The sequence below is a fragment of the Gadus morhua genome, chromosome 11 (genome assembly GCF_902167405.1).
Source record: "Gadus morhua chromosome 11, gadMor3.0, whole genome shotgun sequence".
Lineage (NCBI taxonomy): Eukaryota > Metazoa > Chordata > Actinopteri > Gadiformes > Gadidae > Gadus > Gadus morhua.
In genome coordinates, this window is record NC_044058.1 from 20604377 (window position 1) to 20630279 (window position 25903).

The 25903-nt window shown below is 46.7% G+C and overlaps 1 protein-coding gene across 1 annotated transcript in view; it reads left to right on the plus strand.

Moving 5' to 3' along the window:
* Nucleotides 1–25903, plus strand: part of triob (trio Rho guanine nucleotide exchange factor b) — a 135647-nt gene that overhangs the window by 56158 nt on the left and 53586 nt on the right. The window contains 11 exon segments of the mRNA XM_030369795.1: nucleotides 3252–3308; nucleotides 3310–3442; nucleotides 4890–5023; nucleotides 5630–5731; nucleotides 5733–5861; nucleotides 9105–9227; nucleotides 9725–9916; nucleotides 12705–12874; nucleotides 14050–14224; nucleotides 20575–20770; nucleotides 21761–21927. Of these exon segments, the coding sequence (XP_030225655.1) occupies nucleotides 3252–3308; nucleotides 3310–3442; nucleotides 4890–5023; nucleotides 5630–5731; nucleotides 5733–5861; nucleotides 9105–9227; nucleotides 9725–9916; nucleotides 12705–12874; nucleotides 14050–14224; nucleotides 20575–20770; nucleotides 21761–21927 (1578 nt within the window).

Sequence of the window (25903 nt, forward strand, 5' to 3'; positions counted from 1 at the left end):
ACAGACAGACAGACAGACAGACAGACAGACAGAAAGATTGACAGCAGTATACTACGACTGTGAGTCGACATTAAGATGGCCTACATTATCTTTAGGTGACAGGCTGAACTGAGCGTTCATCCTGATACACGCGTCACAGTGATGCTGTTCTTCCTGGGTGGTAGGTAATGCTGGAGGGCTCTGTGCCCTAGCCCCCAGGTTAAGGGTGGAGTTTATTATGGACTCTTGTGGAGCACTGCAGTAAAATGCTCAATAATGCGTGGTTTCAATAATGTAGCATATGCTGGGCACTTTAGGAACACATTTATAACGGTCAATAATGGATTGTTTCACTAATGTAGTATAACCCGGTGAATAATGTCAGCCTCGACTCTGCACACCATTTGTTTTCGGCCATTTTCGTCGCTACTACTCATATTGTGTTGGAGGCCTATATCGATTCATATTCGTAAATCTATATAGGTCTTTATATTCGTATATTATCGTTTCCTGGGACTCCTTAATTTCGTGGTAGGGAGTAATAAAGTACATCTGAACTTATCTCATCCCGAGAGACATGGGTAGGTCAGCCAGCGAGGTTAGGATCATTTCCTTTCTGTGGTCTCCACTCCTGGAGCGTCTGTGTTTGCTCTTCATGTTTAAAGATCATTTGAAGCTGCGTCCACATCCGGAGGGGGGGGGGGGGGGGGGATCTATCCTCCCGTCCAGCGCGGCCGGGCTTGGCAGGGTCATCCACAGCCTGAGCTGGAGATAGAGATCAGCTGTTCATTCTCCGTACAAAACGCTGACTGTCAGAGAGGTAGTGTTACTAGAGTGTTAAAAAACCAACTCTAGAATAAGAAGGCTGAAAGGGAGGATGAATGCATAAATATATATCTGATTTGTGCCGTGTTTATTGATCATTTTATAGGTGCTTTGGTGGAGGGGGTGGGGTTGGATGATTGACTCAATAATCATTTCCAAACCAGTATAAACCTTTAACTTGTACTTCAACATCTGTTGACGACACAGAAGCACTCTTCACTCTGGGTACAGCGGGACGAGGTAGTCAGTGATTTGTCGGCTCTTAATGAGTGACAGAGCATATTTAAAACCGCGTTAGGCTTTGTGTGAGGAGGACAGCTGTTGCCGTCCAGATAGAGATGCAAAACAGCAATTAAAAACAAAGGCTGCTGTCTGTATGTATGAGTGACTCATCGCGGTCCAACCTCACCTGGCCCCCTCTTAGGTAGACACTCACTAGTACCTTCCTCTGAGTGGTGAGTGGGGTACGGTTTGAGATTCAGGAGCTGCTTCACGAAAAACCTTGTTCTACAAACCCAGGACAAAAGAGCTGCTGAAATATCGGATCAAAAGCCAACGTTGGATCGGTTCTCTGTTTCGGCCAGTGCTTACGCAACGCAAACGTTGGTATCGAATTGTGAACATAAACGCCAAAAGGTGGACACAGTTTGAAATATAGTCTGTTCCGATGCATTTAAAAGCTATCAATCTGGGAAATTCTGCAACGCCGAAACTTCCTGTCTACTGTTTGCTACAAAACACATTCCGAATGTCTTTCCTCTGATAAATGAAGTACATCTTCAATTATATTCCTGTTGACGTTGCTGTTTCTGAAGACTCCAGTGGGGAGCAGCTGCTGGCGAAAAATTAATTGTATCGATCCAGTATTAGAATATAATACAACACAACCACATATTTTAACGGGGTCATAATATAGGCTTACCGCTTCAGTATTTGTTAACCGTTACCATACCCCGTCTAGCTCGACAGTCTAAATAAGCCACTTGATACGCTGTATTTCCACAGAGAGAAGGGTTGACTTCTTCTTCTTCGTGTTGCTCCTCCATTTAGGGCGATGCGGTTGGAAAACTCTGAATCAAAAGCGCTGCGCGAGGTTCCATAATAAAAGGAGCAGACAGCAACCCCCACACACCCACGGGAGGAATCCTAATGCCTTTTTACCGCTGCTAGCCTCACCTTTTGCCTCCCATTGTGATCGAAACAAGCCATAACAGCTGCCAGGAGCCGTAATTGAGTGGAATAATAACAGACTGTTAACACAGTGGTTAATTAGTGTGAGCTGATCCGTGCCTATCTACACAACACAGCTTGGGGCCCGAGTATTAATAACCAAATATAAGAAACACACAGGGTGGAGAATGAATGCAATGTTTCTGTTTTCAGTGTTTAGACAGGGTTCCCTGTTATGAGCGAACCCCTTTAAAATATTTGGCCGTTTGGTGGTGAGACCCTTGGCTGTTTTTGACATTTTCTAGGTCGACTTGTAAATCAGCCATGATTTCTGTTCAGCTCCGCCCTTCTCGCGGTGAATGTGTGTTCTGAATATGAGCAGTTGGCATGCCATTGACAGCCATTATATTGCATTTGTGTGTTCAGCATCTACCCGTAGCTGTATCTTTTTTTTAGCCAACACGTGTCAGCGCATATGAACTGCCCTGGCTAGGTAACATAACAAATCAAAGTTTGATTCTGTGCAGCCACGCCGCTGTGCATGCTCACAGATTTATAGACTGAGAGGCGCACAGTTAGGATTCTTGAAGGATGAATTTGGTGGTCGAGAGCACGGTGGGGGACCTTTGATCAAACTCTAGATTTTGTTATTGCTTCAAACCACCAATTTGCAATGAACTGGCTAAGTAGGGAAAAATAAACAATTGCATTAAGTTGACAGTCTCATTTTACATACATTCAAACAACCAGGAAAGAATCAAGCACTTAATTTGATTCAGAATTGAATGCTTAGGCTGCCTTCCAATCGGTTATAAAACACCCTCTCCTACACTTACCCTTGTCACTGATTGAAATGGTGTTCTGCAATTCTAACTGTGTCTCTTAAGTCTGTTTGTATGCGCAGTAGCGTCTCAAGACAGAATCGACCATTTGCGGGCACAGTGGGAGAAACCAACCTGGCCAGGGGAGTTCATATGTATTATCTTGTGTCGGTCAAACCAAGACAGAAGGGGCTGCTGTATCTTGATACAGGGGGTGCTGCTGTGTGTGTGTGTGTGTGTGTGTGTGTGTGTGTGTGTGTTGGTGTGTGTGTGTGTGTGGTGTGTGTGTTGTGTGTGTGTGTGTGTGTGTGTGTGTGTGTGTGTGTGTGTGGTGTGTGTGTGTGTGTGTGTGTGTGTGTGGTGTGTGGGCGTTTGTGAAGGCTTGTGCACGCGTTTGTTTTACTTACTTACTGCTGGCCTCTAACATTGCCCCTCTCCCCGTGTGTCCTCCTCCAGAACGTGTACGTGAACATCAACCGCATCATGTCGGTGGGGAACCGGCTGCTGGAGTCTGGGCCACTACGCTCCCAGCAAGATCCAGCAGATCTCGGGTCAGCTGGAGGCGGAGTGGAAGGCCTTCGCCGCGGCGCTGGACGAGCGCAGCACGCTGCTGGAGATGTCCGCCAGCTTCCACCAGAAGGCCCGACCAGGTAGTAGGAGGAGGCAAGGGGCGGAGGGGGGAGGAGAGTGAGGAGGAGGGAGGGGAGGAGGAGAGAGGAGGAGGGAGGAGGAGGAGGAGGAGGGGGAGGAGGGGAGGGAGGGAGGAGGGGGAGGAGGAAGAGGGAGGAGGGGGGGAGGAGGAGGAGGAGGAAGAGGAGGAGGAGAGGAGGAGGAGGAGGAGGGAGGGGAGGAGAGGAGGGGGGGGGGGGGAGGGGGAGAAGGAGGAGGAGGGGGAGGGGGGGGGGGGGAGGAGGAGGAGGAGAGGAGGGGGGGGGGAGGAGGGGAGGAGGAGGAGGGGGGAGGAGGAGAAGGAGGAAGGAGGAGGAGGAAGGAAGGAGAGAGGAGGAGGAGGGGGGAGGGGAGGAGGGAGGAGGAGGAGGGGGGGGGAGGAAGATGAGGGGGAGGAGGACATGGGGTGAACACACACACAAACACACACATTCAAGCACACATTCACCTACCCATACACATACACATACATATACATACATACACATAGGGCTGGGCGATATGGACAAAATCTTATATCACGATATGAGTAATTTTATATCACGATATGGATATATATCACGATATGGTATTTTTGAAGTGAATTAAAATAATAAATGGCTTAAAATAACCATACTTCACATTTGATCAGTTTTTCTTTTATTTTGAACTTGAATTTCCATGCTTACAAAGGAGTAAGTATCGAACAATCTGTCATTAACTGCAGTGTCATATAGTGCAAACATCTTGTAAACATTGAACTGTTTTTTCAATACAAATAACATTTTTTTTAAAGGTGTGCTTCACACCTGCCTGGCTGTCAGTCAGTGCAGTGTAATATAAAATAAAAATCACAGCATCACACAAATATTTTAAATACTAATTATACACTTATAAAATAAAGTTATGTGCTGTGCAAATAGCTGGTGGTAAAAATAGAACTGTTTTCTTCAATACAAATTGAGATTTTTTTCAAGTTAACAGGTGAGTCTCACACCTGCCTTGCTTCAGTCAGTGCAGTGCAATATAAAAAAAAAATAAAATAAAAAAAAAAAAATTTTTTTTTCTCTCGGTATAAACGATATGGCCAAATCTCTCCCGGTAGACACTTTCATATCGTCCACGGTATGATATCGTCATATCGCCCAGCCCTACATACACACATACGCACACATTAGCATACAAAGATACACATACACATCGCACACATACATATACACATACATACACCACACAACAAACACTATTTTTAAACGTGTGTATCCCTGTGTATCCGTCAACATTACTTTGTGTGTGTCTTTGTGTGCGTATGTGTGTGTGTCGGTGTGCAAGTGTTTTCGCACACTTTACTATGCATACGTGTCTGTGACTTTTGTGTGTGCGCACACACACATTGATGTGTATCTGTGTGTGTGTGTCTACTGTGTGTGTGTCTATCCGCGCCGTAGTACATGGGCAACGTGGAGCCGTGGTGTAAGGCCTGTGGCGAGGGCGAGCTGCCCTCAGAGCTGCAGGACCTGGAAGATACCATCCACCACCACCAGGGGCTGTATGAGCACGTCACCACCGCATACTCAGAGGTCAGTCCCCACACACACACACACTCACACACTCACAGACGCACACACACACGCGCACACACACACACACACACACACCCATACTCACACACAGACGCACACACACGCACACACACACACACACACACGCACACACTCACAGACGCACACACACACGCACACACACACACACACACACACACAAGCACACGCTCACACACACTCACACAAACCCTCGTAAAGGCAGATGTGGTCGATGTGATTGCACTCACACAGACACTCAAACTCACACTCGCACACGCATAAACAAACATGGTCCAGCTTCCTCCATGTATATGTAATTAGTCATACAGCCAGATGCATCCACTCATCCTCATTAATGCAGCTATCATTCTCTATCCATTTATACATTGATCATCTATTCATCTATCCATTCACATCATCCTTCGTACTACCTCCCATCCCTCCATCAAATCATCAATTAATAAATCTTAAATGTATCCATTAATCATCCATAATCCATACATCTATCATCCATCCTCCATCACCCCTCGTTCATCCGTCCATCACGCTGCCCTCTACTCCATCGGTCTGTGATCACCGTACTCTCCCCCCCCCCCCCCCCAGGTGAGCCAGGACGGGAAGTCCCTGCTGGACAAGCTGCAGCGCCCGCTGACCCCCTGCAGCACCGACTCCCTGACGGCGTCGGCCAATTACTCCAAGGCGGTGCAACCACGTGCTGGACATCATCCACGAGGTGCTGCACCACCAGCGGCAGCTGGAGAACATCTGGCAGCACCGCAAGGTGCGCCTGCACCAGCGCCTGCAGCTCTGCGTCTTCCAGCAGGACGTCCAGCAGGTGACACACAGAATTCTATGTTAAAGTTAAAGGAGACATGTCATACCAACAGGTGTGAGTGTGATTAGCCTTACAAGCCGTTTCGAAAATCTGCCCAGATCTAGGTGGACACGCCCACTAGTGATGTCATATGGGGCAGATTTTCGAAACGGCTTGTAAGGCTAATCACACTCACACCTAGTGGTATAATATGTCCCCTTTAAGGGTTGTTTAAGGTGTGGAAGTGTGTGTGAATCCGAGGTTCCTACTCGTTACTGCCCCCCTTTGGCCGGTAAGTGAGCTACAGCCGGCTGGACTATAGACTTCTATGTTATGTGTATTTTAAGGTGCGGATGTGTGTAGGAATCTGAAGTTCCTGCTTATTACGTACTCGCCCCCTTTCGCTGATAAGTGAACTGCAGCCTGCTAGCGTATAGACTTATAGACTATATTAAGGGTACTTTAAGGTGCAGAAGTGTGTGCCCCCTTTGGCCGGTAAGTGAACTGCAGCCTTCTGGGAAATTCAGAGCACTGGAGCACTGGTCTCAACCCACTCCATGGGTTTAGACCATAGTAATCATGAATTAATATGAGTTAGGTAAGTATATTGGGTAAATAGTGAAAGAACAGACGTTTCTGTGATTATCTGTGCTTAGAGGTCATTGATCGAAATCAGCCCTGTGCTTGTTCTAGCCAACAGTGAGAGCAGGGAAGGTCTCCTTTTAAAGTTAATTAAGAACTGTTAATTCGTTGGAAATTGGGATGGATTTATGCATGGACAAATCCGAAAACACAAAGTATTTGGACTTGACGTTAGCATTTTATATCAATATTAACCAATAAGGAGCTTCGGCATCAACAACAAACAAGACGTTTCACTGGCTATTTCTTCAAGCAGCTCCACTGCCAAACTGACACCCCCGCCCAGGATTTCACATGGCCTGCTTACCATTTTTAGAAGAGATGTCGATATTATTCAAGCTAGTGGGATAATATTGAGCACTGAACCTTCAAAAAACGCTTTTAGTTATTAAAGCATGAAATAGAACCAACCTTCAAATACGGTCGGCTACACAGACCTAAGTACAGCTATGCAGACTTAAATACAGCTACGCAGACTTACGCACAGCTATACATCGTTAAACACACTGTTATACATCCATCCAATACACAAAATGTGATACATTCTTTCTTGAATACTTCAATGCTTTCACATTTACATTAACTGATGTCAACCAATTATGTAGACCGGATCAAAGTAGCATTTAAATCATCCTAATGCACTTCTTATAGTGCAGCCATGAATCACATCTGTATCTCGACTGCAGCTGTGACTGCAAAATAATCTCCATACAGTAGAAAAACAATGTGATCCTTTTCACTTGAAACCTCAACTTCAAAGCATCCGTCTACAGTCTTCAGTTGCTCCCTGCTGGGCCTTAAGTAAGAGGGGGAAATATGACAGAGACAGAGGGAGGATTGAGTTATCGACACCCCACCAACCCCTCGACCCCTCACTAGTGTGTGGATGGCAGAGCTCTGAGATTAGAAACGACAGCGTCCCTCGTCTCGAGCCCCACTCCCTTCCCTCTATCTCCCTCTATCTCCCTCTTTCATCATCCTGCTACATCCATATCGCCATGGCGCTCTCTCCCTGTCTCTGTTTCTGTATCCTCTCTCTCTCTTCCTGTCTCTGTCTCCGTCTCTCCCTCCCTGTCCTCTGTATCTCTCTCTATATCCCTGTCTCTGTATCTGTCTCTATCTCCCTGTCTCTGTATCTGTCTCTGTCTCTCTCCCTGGCTCTGTATCTATCTCCCTCTCTCCCTGTCTCTGTCTCTCTATCTCCCCCCCAACCTCTCTCCCTCTCTCTTTATGTCTCCCTCGCCATCACATTTTTTCCTCTGCCCTCTCCATTGCCCCTCACCCTCCCTACCCCCCTCCCTTTTTTTCACTCACTCGCCGTTTCCATGGCGATGCGATTTACAGCCACGTAAAGCGCCGAGGGCATGTGTGCAGGTTTGCCTCGGCTCCTCTTCCCTAAACCCTCCTCTCCCCCCTCTCCCCCCCCCCCCCCCCCTCTCCCTCACACTCCCACACCACACCACACCATGGAGGCGATATGTCACAGAGTGAGCGTCATCCAAGTGCCGATGCTGTGAGCTGCGAGCATCGTGAGCGTGTGTGTATGCATGTGTGCCTGTGTGTGCGTGTGCATGTCTGTGGTCCTCTGTGTGTGTGTGTTTGGTGTGTGTACGATTCTGTTTGTGTGTGCTTGTGTGTGTGTGTGCCCGTGTGTGTATGTGTGTTTGTATGCTTACGTTTCTGTTTGTGTGCGTGTGTATTCGTGTGTGTGCGTGCTTGCGCGTGTGTGCGTGTGCTCTGAGCAGTGAGCGTTGTGCGGTGAGCGATGCACGTAGGTCCGCTCTCCGGGACAGCCGGGCTGATGACGGCGCGTCGGGAGATGGATGACGCCGATAATTCAGCGTGGGGGGGGGGGGGAGGGGGTTGACACTCGAAAAAACGCACCACCGAAGATCAAGCTGATCGAGGGCCAATAGACCGGCATTCCTGTCGTGTCATCCCGGAAATGGTGGGGGGGAGGGGGGTGGAGGGGAGAGTGGGGGAGGAAGAGAGTAAGATAGAGAGGGGGGGTGGGGAGAAGGTAAGTAAGGTCGTGCATGGGGGGAGAGGGGGTGTAGAGTAGAATGGAGAGGGAGAGGAGAAGAGGGAAAAAGTAAAATAGTGAGGTAGTAAGGGAGGGAGAGGGGGGGGGTGTGAGAAAGAGAGAGAAGAGAGAGAGGTGCCCAAGAAGAGCGTGAGAGGGATAGGGGAGGATGGGGAGAGAGAGAGAGAGAGTGAGAGAGAGGAGAGAGATAGAGAGAGCGACAGAGAGAGAGATTGTGAAAGGGGGTTTGAAGGGAGGGGCAGCAGTTATTTTGCCATCATCACAGTATCATCCTCCATGAATACCCAACCATCCTACGTCAGCCAAGTGCACCCCCTACTGGCTGAATATATTATTAAATAATTATACATCGATCAACCACGTACATCCTGGTAAACCCAGACCCTCACTGTTCCTCCTCTGGCTCACTGGCCTCATCGTTACCCCGTCTGCCTGTCCACATGTGTATGTGGCCCAGATGGAAAGGGCGGATGATTTGAGCGATGCATGATGATTTGATGGATGCATGCTGGGACCCGACTCTAGAGCCCACTATAGACCCTGACCGTCCCCCCCTCTGTCTCCTCTGTGTTCTCCAGGTGCTGGACTGGATCGAGAACCACGGCGAGGCCTTCCTCAGCAAGCACACCGGGGTGGGCAAGTCCCTGCACCGTGCCCGCGCCCTGCAGAAGAGGCACGAGGACTTTGAGGAGGTCGCCCAGGTAAGACAGCCCTCACCTCGCATCCAGTGGTGCTAAGGGGCTACGGCCAAACTCATGGGGGGGGGGGGGGGTCCTATGGTGATGGAGCAGAGCTCATGGGGGGAGGGGCGACCCAAAGCCTGGGCCGGAAACTAACACAGAAGGGGCGGGGTTACACACTGTTTCCTGTTTTGTGCCGTTCTTTTGGCCTACATGAGACACCAAAGGTTGGGGGAACTAGATGACTAGGCTGATGCGTGTGTTTGCGCCGGTGTGTATGTAAATAAATGGTTGTGTGTTTGTGTGTGTGTGTGTGCGCGCGCCTGCGTGTGTGTGTTTATGTGTTCATTTATGGTTTTGTTTGTGTGTTTGTGTGTGTGTATGTTAATGTTTATGTGCGTGTGCGTTCTTGTGTGCGTCTGTGTGTGTGTGTGTGTGCGTGTGCGTGTGAACATTGTCCGTGTATGCGTGCATGCTTACGTGTGTATGATAACGTGTGTGTGCGTGTGTGTCTGCAGAACACCTACACCAACGCGGACAAGCTGCTGGAGGCGGCGGAGCAGCTGGCCCAGACGGGGGAGTGCGACCCGGAGGAGATCTACCAGGCCGCCCACCAGCTGGAGGACCGCATCCAGGACTTTGTGCGGCGCGTGGAGCAGCGCAAGGTGCTGCTGGACATGTCCGTGGCCTTCCACACGCACGTCAAAGAGGTACGGGGCCCGGTGCACCTCTTCAAATCTCTCTCCCTCGCTCTCTCTCTCTCTCTCTCTCTCTGTCTCTCTCTGTCTTTGTCTCTCTGTCTCTCTCTCTCTGTCTCTCTCTGTCTTTGTCTCTGTATCTCTCACTCCCTCCCTCCATCCCTCTCACTCTCTCTCTCTCTCTCTCTCTCCCTCCCTCCCCCCCTCCCTCACTCTCAATCGCTCTCTCCCATCGTCTCTTTCACTCTCTCTCTTTCTCTCTGTCTCTGTGTCTCTGTGTCTCTGTGTCTCTCTCTCTGTCTCTGTCTCTCTCTCTCTCTCTCTCTCTCTCTCTCTCTCTCTCTCTCTCTCTCTCTCTCTCTCTCTCTCTCTCTCCCTCTCTCTCTGTCCCTTCTCTCTCTCTCTCTCCCTCTCCCTCTCTCTCTGTTGATCCCTCTCTCTCTGTTGATCTCTCTCTCCCAGCTGTGTAGATGTCATTTATTGTTTTCCTCTATTTCTTTGTTTCGTAGTGTTCTTTCCTTCTTCCTTTTGGCTCTTCTCCTTTCTCTTTCTCCTTCACGTCTCTCCTGTCATCTCTTTCTCCTCTTATTCCTCCTTCTCTCAGCACACTCCCCAACCAGTCCTGTTCCAAACCTTCCCCCCCTCCCTTTGCAGGATTAGCAAAGCTCTGCAGGCTTCCCTCCTCAATGTCTCCAAACGTGTCATTACTAAAACAACAAGCCCTCGTTTGTGTGGCTCCTCCAAACTAGGGCCCGGAGGATATTACCGGTACAATTTCATGATTACAACCTGGGTTTTATGTGAAAGCAGGCCGACCCACTGTGTCCAAGCAGACGGTTTATCAGGGCCAACCAGCACCACAGTTATAACGGGCAGCCATAAAAATTAAAGAAAAGTTCCCTGAAGAATTGCTTTAGTCTGTGCTCACCTATTCATTTCTCTGCTTATGATGCTGGGGCTGCTCTTGGCGAATCACCAATGCTTATTTTCTTCTTAGATTTTCTTTCTTCTTCTAAGTTTCTTCTTCGTCTTGGTTGGTTGGCGGGTATGGGGGACGGGGGACAGGGGTGGGGGGGGGAATTTGGAAGCAGTAAACTGTCCAATCACGACTCTTCTCTCAGTGGTGGGTCACTTTGAGTGTTCCACACTAAGATGTTGTCCAGTGCTGAACTAGTGGCCTTGACTGTGACTTCCTGTTTACATGAGTCATACGGCCAAGGCGTTGTTAACCAGCGCAAAATTTAGGCTCCGCATAGAATAATCGCTATCGCCCCATCTGTCTTCCCACCAGTGTGGGTCACTTGATTTGTGTGTGCGTGCGTGCGTCATTCTCAGACAGAAGGACAGACAGACTATTACGCACGCATGCGCCCACCAAAGCACAGACGTAAAGAGGCGGACACATTTTGAGGTAAATCGAAAGGTACTGCCACGCCTTTCCATAAAAAACAACCTCTGAAAAGACCACACATTACATTCAATCTGGTAGTTACATTCCTTTCGCCATTTTCTATCTGGTGGAAAATGTTTCCCTCCAATATTGCCGGTGTCTTCTCCTGCTTGTCTACCTTGTGGTTCCACCTTTCCTGTACATGTGGTTGGCAGGGTTTGCGGATTAGCACCTCCGCTAATCTAATTGGGAAGTTGTGTTGTGTGACGCTAATTTGAGTCAAGGGACACAGCCCAGACTGCAAAGCGTTGGCACCCAGAGCGCTTGAGAGAACACATCAGTAATTACTCTCAACCTGAGAGTGTGGACCAACGACTAAATGTTGTTATGTGTTCACCTCAAATGTGCGCGGGAAGACGGAATTGAGTAGGCTACTAGACCTGCAGCAGATACGGGGGTGAAACCTAGCAACAGCCACCAGGGTAAACCTCTCATTATCCTGGGTTAGCGAGGCAGGCCTTTAAGACACTGTGCCAATGCTCCCAGATGGCTAATCTCTCCCATATAACCCCCATGTGACGGTGATTGTGAATGACCATTACTACGCCCATATGCCCTTCCGGCCTGCTTGTTATCCTCCCCAGTTCACAGCTTATGATGTGTACACCGTCGCACTCGGCCCGTTGTTTCTGTTTGCTGTTGATCTATTCAGCGGCACCCTGAGTCAGCAAAGACCCCTTAAACGATCGACACGTGATTAGCATGAGCAGGAATGGTGTCGCCGTAGCTAGCATTGCCAATTTATTCATCTAAATTTATGTTTAGGGCATTTAGCAGACGCTTTTATCCAAAGAACAACAATGAAACAACAATATATCCCTGTCGATACAGTAAGGATGTTCATAGAACAAAGCACTAACTATCGCTAGGTTAACCCATTCACCTTATGCAACAAAGATAGCTAGGATAAGATACACATTCACATGGAGCTTAGCGCCAAAGTTCACTACAGTGATGGCTCCACCATTGGTGTAGCGGATAGCTCAGATCATCCACCTTGGCGATGTGCTCAGGTTCAAACTAGATCACCTATGACCTCCGGTTGAGAATGACTTCTTGAAGCGGATCCAATCAGATCACAGCTTTGTTTGACGTTCTAAAACCACGAAAGCCAAAACGTCTTTCTTCAGTTAGAAACGTAAATACCAGTTTTAAAAGTTGAAAGCATCGAAATCCCGTCTTCGCCGGCTACACGCCGAACGTCCGACCTAGCGCTTTGCTTGGCATCCATCATGTATCGACCGTTTTATACAAACTCTTCCGTTGTGGGAGGGCTTACGTTTGGAGGTGACGGGAGGGGCCTCCTTCCTGTCGTCCCATTGGTGGCACTGAGCTGTCCGTCTCCCCCAGCTGTGGACGTGGTTGGAGGAGCTGCAGAAAGAGCTGCTGGACGACGTGTATGCCGAGTCGGTGGAGGCGGTCCAGGAGCTGATCAAGAGGTTTGGCCAGCAGCAGCAGACCACGCTGCAGGCCACGGTCAACGTCATCAAGGAGGGGGAGGACCTCATCCAGCAGCTCAGGTGGGCACAACGCACGCACACGCAGAAGCACACACATGCATATGCAGAAACGTACACACACACACACACACATACACCAAACTGCCCGCGCACGGAAACGCACACAAATGCACACGCACGCACACACACACACACACACACACAAACACACACATATATCCAGATACACACACACAAACACACACACGCACGTACACACTAACACATATAAACACACACACACACGCAAACCATGTAGAGACTATTGCATACACACACAGACGTGTGTGCACCAACAAATGCAAACAGACGTTTTATTCATTTAAACCGAGCGGACAAGCGTAGGACTCGCAAGCAGCTAACCAACAAAGTGGCCCGGTCAGCTGTCGCCATGTTTCTCAGAGGAGTCGGGCTCTTACACGTTACTCTGTGTAAGATGGCGGCGGGGGGACTGTGCAGATCACAGGGCGCTCCTGAGGGGGCCTGATAGGGTGGGCGGGGGCAGGGGCGCGGTGTCTAAAGCAGCACCTTTAATCCTCTCAGCGATCCCATCCCACCGGGAGTCTCAGTGATCAATGAGCCATGTGCTGGCACTGTGGGCCCCGCCGATGTGGGCCCTGCTGATGTGTCCCACCGCGCTAGCTTTGATACAGAGGAGGCCCCCCGGGAACAACACACACACACACAGGCACGAGTGCACCACACGCTCACACACAAACATGCGAGCACATGCACACAAGCATGCACACGCACGCCTGCACATGCATGCACACACATGTAGTCATGCAGACACACGCACACACACACGCACACACGCTTGTTTGTGTGCACACACGCACACAAACATGCATGCGCACAGAGACACACAAACAAATACACGCACACACACACAAATACACACAAGCGCCCACACACACAAACACACACATAAACTAAGAAACACACACACACACACACACACACACACACACACACACACACACACCACACACACACACACACACACACACACACACACACACACACAAACACGTCACACACACACACACACACACACACACACAATACGGACACACACACTACCTGGTAAACAAGAACCACCTGTTGACCCTTCCTCCCTTAATACCACCACCACCACCACTACCCTCTCTACCTCCACCCCCCTCTCTACCACCACCCTCTGTGCCCCCCTGCAGGGACTCGGCCATCTCCAGCAACAAGACGCCCCACAACAGCTCCATGGCGCACATCGAGAGCGTGCTGCAGCAGCTGGACGAGGCCCAGGCCCAGATGGAGGAGCTCTTCCAGGAGAGGAAGATCAAGCTGGAGCTCTTCCTCCAGCTGCGCATCTTCGAGAGGGACGCCATCGACGTGAGTCCCACCAGGGATGGAGTGGGAGGGGGGCTCGCCTGTGTGATTGTGTGTGTGTAGCCTGATGGTGCTGTCTCAGAAAACATTAAAATGCGGTAAAGATGTTAAAGGAGAGGCGATGGCAGACTGTGTGTGTGTGTGTGTGTGTGTGTGTGTGTGTGTGTGTGTGTGTTTGTATGGGGGGGGGGGGGGGGCGTGGATGTCTCAACTAGAGACCAGCGGTGTTTATGTCAACCGACAAATCCACGCTTCCCCTGGGTGTTTATCGTCTGATTGATTCTGTTAACATGTGCTGTTAAAGCTCCCACTGTATCTCCAGCCGTGGATGTGTTGGCGATGAACAGTGGTGGGTCCAGACTCGTGTGAGAGGGGAAGCCTTCGCAATGAGGCTTAGCACCCAGCCTGTGCAAAGCGGAGTGGATAGCACACACCTCACACACACACACACATCTTTTATTTAGAGTACAGATTTACTGTGGGTGGCAGCCAAGCTGAATACCGTGGGTGGTGTGGATCAGCCCTGGCCCCCCCACTGAGAACCCTCCTGCTCATCACGATAAATACACATTCGGTATACAATTGTCGTTAAAGTATAAAAGGGTCCACTTAGAAATGTGTCATTTTCATCTTGACATCATTTAACACTAATAAGGGACCTGGGGCTGGGTAAAAGAAAAACAGGCCTCAGTGACAGCTTAATATATACAGTCGGTCCCGCGAAAACACTTTCTTGTAGAAATGATATTCGAAAACACATCAACAACACTGAATGCCCTGGAGGGGTTGACGCGGTTGCCATGGTTACAGATGCCGCTGCTTTGCACGAGCGCTTGAATGTGAGACATGTTTGGAAACAAAAACCTCATAAAAAAACGCTACTCCCACAATCTAAAAATAGGACTTTGATATGAAGAGTAAATAATAAACAGAGCTGGGAATATATTTTAAGCCAAGGAAAAAACAATGTTTAATAGTGGGTGTGAGCCTCATTTTATGTGCATAACATTTTAGCAAATATTTCATTATTATGACGATTGGGAATTATTACAATTAGTATCATCACCACATTGCTTTGTCATGACACACGTGTATGTACGGAGTTATACTCACAATCACGATTTCTGAATGTAAATGGAGCAGCCTTTCAAAATAATTAACGGTCTCTAATAATAGCCTGTCTGCAATTAAGGCCTGCTGTACTTATCAGGACGTTTTGCATTGAATATGCGGTTAGTGTGGTGTTATGGTGCTTGTCTGAGGTGGTAACAATTTTAAAGGAGAGGCAATGGCAGACAGTGTGTGTGTGTGTGTGTTTGTGTGTGTGTGAGGGTATTTTTTCTGTGTGTGTGTGTGTGTGTGTATTTGTGTGTGTGTGTGTGTGTGTGTGTGTGTCTGTGTTTCTGTCTGCATATGTGTGTTTCTGTCTGCGTGTGTGTGTGTTTGTTTGTGTGTGTGTGTGTGTATGTGTGTGTTTTAGTGTGTGTGTGTGTGTGTGTGTGTGTGTGTGTGTGTGCGTATGTGTGAGTGTGTCTGCTCTCACATTGCTGCAGCAGCAGCGGCACAGAGACTGAGGGTCCATTGAAGACTCTCCCCATTGCTATAACCAAGGCCAGTGTGTCTGCGATGCACGCTGAACACAGCTTGTTTGAACGCACAGAGCCAACACTCGCTCTGTATCGGAGATTAAACAGAGTATTTACCCTACCAAAAGCCTTGTTACTTCCTCATGTTTTTCACATTAATGAGTTCATTATCCACTGTGAACACAAATGGATCCTCACAGTTGGGCTTACATGTGAATATTTCTCTTGTTGCTCTGGTTGTGGTTTTTTTCTTATTGTAAACCAAACCTTGTTCCACCTGCAGACTGAAGCCATGGCTGACTGATCGAGTGTTGATTGAGTGTTGTTCTGAGTTGTTATTATTACAGCTTACGAGAAGAGGGTTGGTCAATGATCAGAAAGAATGAAAGGGTGTGTGTGTGTGTGTGTGTGTGTGTGTGTGTGTGTGTGTGTGTGTGTGTGTGTGTGTGTGTGTGTGTGTGTGTGTAATTTGTGTTGTGTAATGTGTAAAGCATGCACAATATCTGTCTGAGCATGTGGATTAGGTGTGTGTGTTGGTGAACACTGAAATACTATACCTGAGGGCTATAAAAACTGAACGTGATGTCACAGTGAAATGGTGACGCAATCGCATCTAGTTATTCTAAAATCCACTTGAACAGTGTCTTATAAACCGCTGCCCTTGATTGACTGAAACAGTTGCTGAGTGACCTCATAACCTGGGTCTCGAATCACAAAAGTAGGTTTTCTCTTAAAAATATTCTCAGGATTATATGGCACGGAGCCCATCACAAATACGAATTCTGTCTCCTTATCCTTAAGATCGCCTTCATCAATAGATACGTAAGGGGGAATATACCAGCACTTTGCCTGTTGATTGAGAATGGCAAAGCTTCCCAAACCAACCGCCCTCCTAATAAGTGTTCATGGTTTCCATGGGTCTCCCAGCCTGCCCACACATGCAGCACCAGGTGGGGGTGTTAACAGTGGGATCTGGTTGGTGGATCTCAGGGGGACGGTGGTGTAGTCTGCACATTAGTTCTGCCCATCGGTTCAGTGTTGCCAGTGGACTGTTCCTACACAGCCATCGTGTGTCGAGCCAGCACAAGTGTGTCCGCACGCTCGCACACAAACGCACACGCACACACACAGACACAAACCCACATGCACGCATGCGTGCACATGCACGTGAATAGGAATAAATAGCGGCTCCCAAAATCTCAAACCAATCCGTACGTACACACGAATACACAAGAATGTGTGTCGTGCGCGTACACACACACACACACACACACACACACACACACACACACACACACACACACACACACACACACACACACACACACACACACACACTTATCCTCTGCCTTAAGAATCCTTCCAGATTTGCTGGATGAGGGAGGTGTGTGTGTGTTTGAAGAGAGGGCAGGAGTTCACATGAAACACACGTGGCTTACAAGGGCTTTCCTCCAGGGAACAGCCCTCTTCCTCTCTCTATCTCCCTCTCTCTCTCTCTCTCTCTCCCTCTCCCTCTCCCTCTCCCTCTCTCTCTCCCTCTCCCTGTGTCTATCTCCACCAGAGAGTCAAGCTAAGATCTAGTAAAGCTAAGAGGTAGGCTCAGTAGCCCAGTCGTTCATTGTGCAATGCTCCTAGAAAGTTCACGGAGATGGTCTTTCTATACCGGGAGGGGATTTTATTAAACATTCACTGGAGGCGAAACAGGAGTAAGGAAACGGCCCAGGTAATTTGCTACTGCTCTGTAAATCACTTCAACTCCTAAGAGCTTACTTTAAAATGCGTATGAAACGGTTGTTATTTATTTATACGGCTGCTATCGTGGCTTATTGACGCTAGCGTTCTTCCTCTGTCAGTACGATATACTGTACTTCATTTGTATTTTATTTTACGGTATCGTTGCACTCTCTTAGTCGGCAGGTGAGAAGGATTTCATAGAAGCGAAAGCCGGTACTGCAACCTATAGCAAATACTTTATCAAGTGTTTCCCTAGGACTGAGATCCACAGTAAACAGAGCTATCGCCACACTTGGGTACCATCTGTGTGAACGGAGGGGGACTCAATTCTGAGCTGGTTGCTTTACGACTGCTAGGGGCTTCAGTGCAAATAAGCCTTCAGTGAGAGTGCTCGGTGAGGTAGGGGGCTAGGGGGTCTTCTACACACACCAGTGCATCTTTTGGCTGTCTTTCAGGTAACATAACCCAATGTTTGGGTGGCTTTTTACATGGCGTTTTGAGGAGAATTATGGGGTGATCCGGATTTGGGGGATTTTTGTCCGATATGGTTAAAGCAAAGTTCTCGGTCGTTTTTGTTTCTGTTCAGACGGGAAGGAGCCTTGAACATAGAAGATATCAAGAAGGAAAATTGTCTGACACGTTTCTTTGAAAGTGTCAGGGTTTAATCACAAAAGCTGGTTTAAGTGATTATGGCGATCATGGATATTAGTAGTTATTTAGAGGATTAGCAGTCACTTTGATTCAAAGCGTATAGAGATACAGACGAGAGGAGACGGGGGGGTGGCGTCTTTGTCGGTGTGCTTATGAGTAGTGCAAGGATGAGGGGATGGAACCAAGACACTTCTGGATATGGGGATCATGCTCCTAGCCTCTGTTGTGTACGTAGTGCGGCTCGATTATGGAAAAAATCCTAATTACGATTTTTTTGGTCAATATTGAAATCACAATTGTTCAATCGATTATTTTTGAGATGAAAACATGATGCACTTATTCAGCATGTCTCTCCCAAAAAACACTTTGTAACTGAGAACTTTGAAATTTCGCCTTAAAAAAATACACAAAATGGTCAAATAGAAAATATTCAAATCTTAAATAATGTACAGATATTTATCTAGGTGTTCTGCAATTTCTATAAAACATTTAATGAAGAAAATAAAAAATATATAAAAATAAAAAACTTTTCAACTCGATTATATTAGTTTAGTGAACGTTTGCCACTAAAATCAAAATCACGATCAAAATTCGATTATTCACCCAGCCCTATGTGTACATCTATGAAGCTGTTTCAAAAGTGTAGCATGGATTTTGAATGTTTGAGTTGTGTTCTGACTGGGGAATGGTTTCATTTTCATTTGTATCATATCTTTATTTATTCCGGAGTTTTTCAAGAAGATAATTATATTACAAAATAAGAGTTTGTTTGATACATCTGCTGTACTTGTGTTTTGATGTTTTTATGCACCTCCACATAATATCACTTTTTCTACGGCTACAGCTGCCATTGTTGAGATCCTTCATTGAAAGGATGTTTGACATCAGTGTGACAACCAATTTATTTCTTTATATTTCCCCGTGGCAGCCAATTTAACATAGTTGAAGGACTTGTAACTAAGACGCCGGCGATTCAATTTCAAGACGGCAGATTTGACGAAAGCAACTGTTTTAGGGAGCTCATTTTCACTCTAAGAAAAATCGGAAAAACTGTTTAGTGGCACCAGGCGCGTCCACAAGACACCTCCTTACAGCTTGAATATCCTTCGAGTTGATGATCCAGCTGTTGAGACATGCATGAGCGCATTCTCGTGTCCTCTTATACTCTGCTAACAGCTGAGAGGTCTGTCACTGGCTGTTAACTTAAGAGTGATTTACAGACCCCTGCTCTGTCTCCCATGGACATACCTGACGGCAGGTGGGCTGTCACATGGCCTATTTTCTCTTTCTCTTTTGTTGTTGTTGTAAAGTGATGACGGTAACACGTCGGTCATGGCTTCCCACTGATTGATTATGCTTTTATGAAGATCCTTCTCTTGCAAATGCGTGTGATACTTTTAAATAACTCATCCACGGGGTTACGTGTTGATATGAACACAACTGTTTCCCACAGTGTCTTAGAGACACCGGTCTGAGTGTCCTGAAGGCGTCAGTGTCCTTAGATCCAGGCAATGAAAACAACAGTTTCCATAAAGTGTTGAGGAGGACGACAACAACGTCTTCTAGAACATATGTTGGATTTTCTGGACACTGAAGCCTTCAGGACACTCGAGGCCGGGGAATACTATCACCAGTGTCTCTGGTTGTTGACGAGATGCTGTGACAAGACTGAGGGAAGTCGGAGAGGGGCAGAATGTGCCCGCTGGTCTTGTGATGCAGGGATTCTTCTTGGTGCTTCAGGGCAAGCACCAACACATCAGCACCGCTGGGCGTTTGGAGTCGAGAACTCAATGACTCAATGTTCTTGCGCAATTGTAGAATGGAAAAGCATGGAGCAGCGAGTGGTTCATATTTCTTATACTGTAATCAGCCCTGTCATACTTTGGGAATATTGTGCGCATACCTGCGTGGGTTGGTGTGTGTGTGTGTGTGTGTGTGTGTGTGTGTGTGTGTGTGTGTGTTACACGTTGTGTATAGGTTGTGCGATTGCAGCATTGTCGTATTATTATTATTCAATTAATTATTATTGTATTATTAAAACTAGTAAAACAATATAGGGTTAAGGTTGGGGTTAAATTAATTAACAGATTAATTTAATTAACAGGATTAAATGCAAAATACTGTGATTACTTTATTAATCCTGAGGAAAATTGTTACTGATACAAGATTGCTTTGATTGCCCAATACATTTAAAAGTGAAAAGAAATAAAAGGACCAAAGAATATAACCGAAAAAGTTTGGCTTACAAGGGATACACGCAATAAAATGTAGATAGTAAATATGCACACATACATAAAATTGTACTCAACTGCAAATATGATGCAACTTTTATTGTGAAGCCTCATCACCTATCTCCTACCGCTCTCTCCTTCCTTCAAGCAGGTGATCTCGGACCTGGAGTCATGGAACGAGGAGCTGTCCCAGCAGATGGGCGAGTTTGACACAGAGGACCTGCCCCTGGCAGAGCAGCGTCTGCAGCACCACGCCGACAAGGCCCTCACCATGAACAACCTCACCTTCGACGTCATCCACCAGGGCCAGGAGCTGCTGCAGTATGTCACCGAGGTGCAGGCGTCCGGTGAGTGGGGAGCCCTTAGACTAGGGATTCTCTTTTAAGACCCAGCGAAACCCAAAACCACAATATTCCTCATATTATCGTCTTTGTTAATGTCCACGTCCAAGTGAGGGGTTAGGATTCTCTGACACCCAAAGTATAACGCTACGGTATGTGGGGGATTTCATAATGCAACATCGCTTATTACAAACGCTCATAACAGTTACACAACAACAGTACTAAAAAGGTATCAGAAAATTGGCATAGATCGTAACCGTCGGGATAACATGCCCTCCTCTTACCTAGAACTCTGCTTGAGCCTGCCAGTGAGACCAAAAACGTGTTTTATTTTGTTTTTGTTTTAAAGATAGGGTAGGTAGTTTGCGAGTGACCTGCCAGAATAGGCTTTATTTTTGAAGGATCCAACCGGAAGGATCCCGCTACGTCTCCCGTTAGGTCTCCCTACAAACCCACTTTACCCCAAACACATGAAGAGCTCGCTAGCTTTAGCCTAAGGGTCTGCCTGGCCTTGTGGAAGACTCGGCAGAGTGCAGGCAGGTAACCAGGTAGGTAGGTAGACAGAGAGGTATAGGCCAGCCAATTGTTACTTTGACATTATTACATGGATGCAGCGGGGATAATTACAAAATAGGACAAAAAAATGCCTACCGTAGCTCTAAATATTTTTGCATGCCTTCCATGATCAAATACATAGCAATCCATGCTGTTTTGTCACAGTTACCAAAATGATAATTCAATTAATCCTATTTTTGCCAATATAGAAAATAGGTTGGGGCTGTTTTTTTAATTTACTTCCATGTAACGTAGGTTAGATGTAATAATGACTTGAGAGAACACTGATACATGAGAACAACCTGTTCACTATGATCACACTTCGCGTCTTCCGTTCAAAAGTTCATCCCCCTACCGAAGAAGATCTAAACAAAACAGACAAGCTTATACATTATAGCAACAGGTCAACCTTACGTCCACCCCTCTCCCTCCCTCCGTCAGGCGTGGAGCTGCTGTGCGACCGCGACGTGGACATGGCCACGCGGGTGCAGGACCTGCTCGAGTTCCTCCACGAGAAGCAGCAGGAGCTGGACCTGGCGGCGGAGCAGCACCGCCGCCACCTGGAGCAGTGCGTCCAGCTGAGGCACCTGCAGGCCGAAGTCAAGCAGGTGGGCTGGAGCGCCGCCGCGAGCTAACGGGCTAGCGTGCTAACGTGCTAACAAACACACACACACACAAACACACACAAACAGGCAGACACACAAACACGTACACGTACATACAAATGGGCACATACATGCTTGCACACACACACTCACACACAGACACACATATATACACACGCACAAACGCGCACATACATGGAAACGTGCACATTCATGGAAACGTGCACATTCATACAGGCTTGCACGTGCACACACATGTGCACGCGCGCACACACACACAAACACACATGGGGGATTGCCTGGCAAGCATGCATCCATGCAAGTGTAGGTGAAGCTAATGCTAAGCTAGCCTGGTTTGTAGACACAATACAACTGGAATGTTTCCATGCATTGATGCTGCTTCATGGTGTGTCCCGGCGGTCCTTTGTGTCATGCATGAATCCATTTCCAAAAAGGGTGGGTGATTCGTGACACCTCATAGGTGGAGGCTACGCAGGGCTGTTTGGAGGGGGGGATGGGGGGGGGGGGGGGGGGGCGAGGAGACGTTGTTGACATGGCAACCGCAGCACACGGTCAAAGGTCGACGGCACGTGTCAGAACTGAACAAGCACAGACAGACAGACACACACAGACAGACACACCTATGGCCAAATAAGCGCTCGCCGTGTCGGGGTTGATGTCAAACACTCACTCACACACACGCAGACACGCCAATACAAACACATGCACACACACACACACACACACACACACGCACACACACAGACACACAAACACACACACACTCCAGCAACATACACACATTCCTCCATGTGTTGCAGTGGTGATGCGGCAGGGGGTGGGGCCGGGGTCTGTGTCTGTACACGAACGTAGCGGCGGATGACTCATGCGGTGTCAACAAACACACATCCCCCGGTCCGCGCCTCCCCTCCCTGCCTTACGCACCAGGAGTTATAGTTTCAGGTGGTACGGAGATGGAGGTTAACATTAGTAACATGGAAATTGCTAATCTGTGCCTTTCAGCTTTCAAAGGCATTACGGCTATAGGGAAATTACAAATGAACGATCGGTTTTGGTGTGTAAACTACCAGGTTTTGTGTGTTGGTGTACTGTTGAGCTGAACTAGTTGTGGGTACTCGGTTTGTGATGTTGTTGTGTAGATGTTAGATGGCTCATCGTTCACTGATTTCTTTTTACGATCTTTGCTTATTTTTACGAAAAAGGCATTATAAGGCAGCATAAAATAAATTATCATAATAATCATAGTAAGAAACACATCCCCAAGAAAATTTAATATCAAAATGAGAAAGAGAAACAGGATATAAGCCTTCAAGGCAAGTTTGATTATCTAGATCCTTCAAATACAAGACTAGTGCTTCACAAAGGAATAAATCACGCATAAAGTCATTAAAAGGACAACCATTAAAAGAAAATAAACAAAACAAGGAGAAATGTAAGCAGAATAATACAAAAGTATAACATGAGTATATAAGAAATCAAGTGGTGAAAAACAGAGTAGATAATTAACTAGAAAATGCATTTCCTGCAGAAAATGCGGTGAGTGCTGTAGTGGAAAGCGAGCTTGAAAATATTTTTGAATAAAGCCACATAGCTTAAGACATAAAGAAACGTTAAATGGCTTAGATCAAATGAGAGGATTGGAACAACAGTTCAAAAGTCGTAAATCAATTAGACCAAGCTGGTATGAAACTAAAACTTTGATTCTGAAAAAAGTTTAATATTATTGAAGATGCAAGTGTGTAGATTTGTTTAATGGTTTGAATGATGGTAAACGGTTGAAATTTGACCGAGTTACGATGTCTTCAGTAATTTAGGTGTCAGAATGGGCGGACGGCTTCAATGGGACCAACTGTGGAATATGACGGTTTGAAACTAAAACTGTGATTCTGAAGAAAGTTTAAATGATGTCGAAATTCCGTTTGGATATTATTGAATATACAAATGTGTAGATTTGTTAAATTGTTTGACCGAAGATAAACGGTTGAAAATTGATTTAGTTAGGTCTTAGAATATCTTAAAAAGTATAAAATATTTATATTTGAATGGAGTGTCTAGGTGAACAATTGAGCAAGGAGATAGGTCCCAAAGTTTGTAGAGAATAATAAAGAAAGAATAAAACTTATGAAGAACAATAGTTGAGTGCTGCATGCAGCACTCACCTAATAAAACGCTTCATAACTACACCAAGATTTCAGATTTATTCTTCAATGCCACTGATTCAGATTCACTTCAAGCGTTTACTTTAAATCTTTCCTCTTTGGCATCAAATATTATTATTCCAGTGTTTATCTTTAATTAGCCGGAGGGACTTGGGGCAAATCCAGTCCTTCATTCGCTCCATGCACTTGATCAGTGTTGGTTTTCCAAATCTGCTAAAGTGGGTTCCTAAGTATAAAAATATCAAGGCAACTCAATAATTTATCCTTGGGGGACCCCACATGTCCTTTTAGTTCGCTCAGATAAGTAGAGGAAAAACAAGCTGTTGCATGAAGTAAAACATCAAAAAATTCTGCGTGTGAAACTCACTTTTAAACGTTTCCAAGTCGTATTTCTGTCTCACAATTCAAACTCAGTAGTCCCTCGCCGACTGACTCATTCGCTGCAGCATGCTGAGAAAGTGGAGCAATCCACTAACGCAGAACTAGGACACAACTGCTGGCCATTAATCCTCGCCCTGTTTCGGTTTATTTATTATTTGCTCTGACATAAAGGGGATTTGGTGTTTGTACATGAGCCGTTTTATGTATTTTGTGTTTTCCGACTTGTAAGATTGGACCTTACAAGACACGGGTTATGGGGTTGTATGTATAAATATTTAAGATGTTATCGTCTTCATCTTAAACCTGCTGTACATTGAGTTTTAACATGATGCTCTACATCTGTGTTCTTAATTATCTGGAAAGTACAGTGACTGATACGAAAACATGAGGTACAAGCTAACTGAGCTCAGGGATGCACACACATGCACCCGCACACACACACACACAAACACACAAACTAACACTCATACACACACAAACACACACACCCACAAAGACACAGACACACACACACACACACACACACACACACACACTAAGATACATACACACACACAAACAAAGACACACACACACAAAGACACGTGTGGATCAGAGTCTAGCCATAAGTTCCCTGGGTAAACACATGTTAATATGCGCACTGTTTCACGAAGACACTTCCAAATCAGGACACTTGTGATCATCACAAATGCAGATGCTTACACGGCTAGTGTAAAGTACCGAAAACAACACCCGCACACCCACAAACACACACACACACACACACACACACACACAAGTGCGCACACACACGCGCGCACACAGGCGTTGCATCGTCATTTCTCTTTCTTTTGTGTTTTGTACGACCAAGCCCGCATTCCACACGCTGTGTGTCAGGGGAACAGAGCAGGTGTGTGTGCTGAGTCAGAAACTGCGGGAGAAACAGACTGGAGTCAGGGGGGGGGAAAGCTCACATGCGAGGGGGATGTAAGTGTGTGCAACGGCCAGGTGCACTTCCATCATGTGAAGGAAGGGCGTTTTGGTCAGTGTGTCAATTGCTGGGGCACAATGTTGACGTTCAATTTAGAAAACAATCCATTGTACTGATTTTATTGAACCAGAAAAGTGTCTAATGAAATACTAATTGTATCTAATTAAACACTCCATAGGTTATCTTAAAGTCTCCATGAGGTGGAAGTTAATCATAATAATGATTTCTTCTCCACTTGCATAGTTTGAGGTGCAGTCATTCTCCAAGCATGTCTACTTTATATCTGACATGAATTAACACTTAATATTATGTGCAGACATAGTCACGTTAAAAAAATAAATGGTATAGGCATTTTTGTGCCTTTATGGACCGGAGAGTGAAGAGAGAAAGGAAAGCGGTTTGGAGAAGAGGGGGAATTACTGATAGCATAGGGTCACTGGTGGGAATC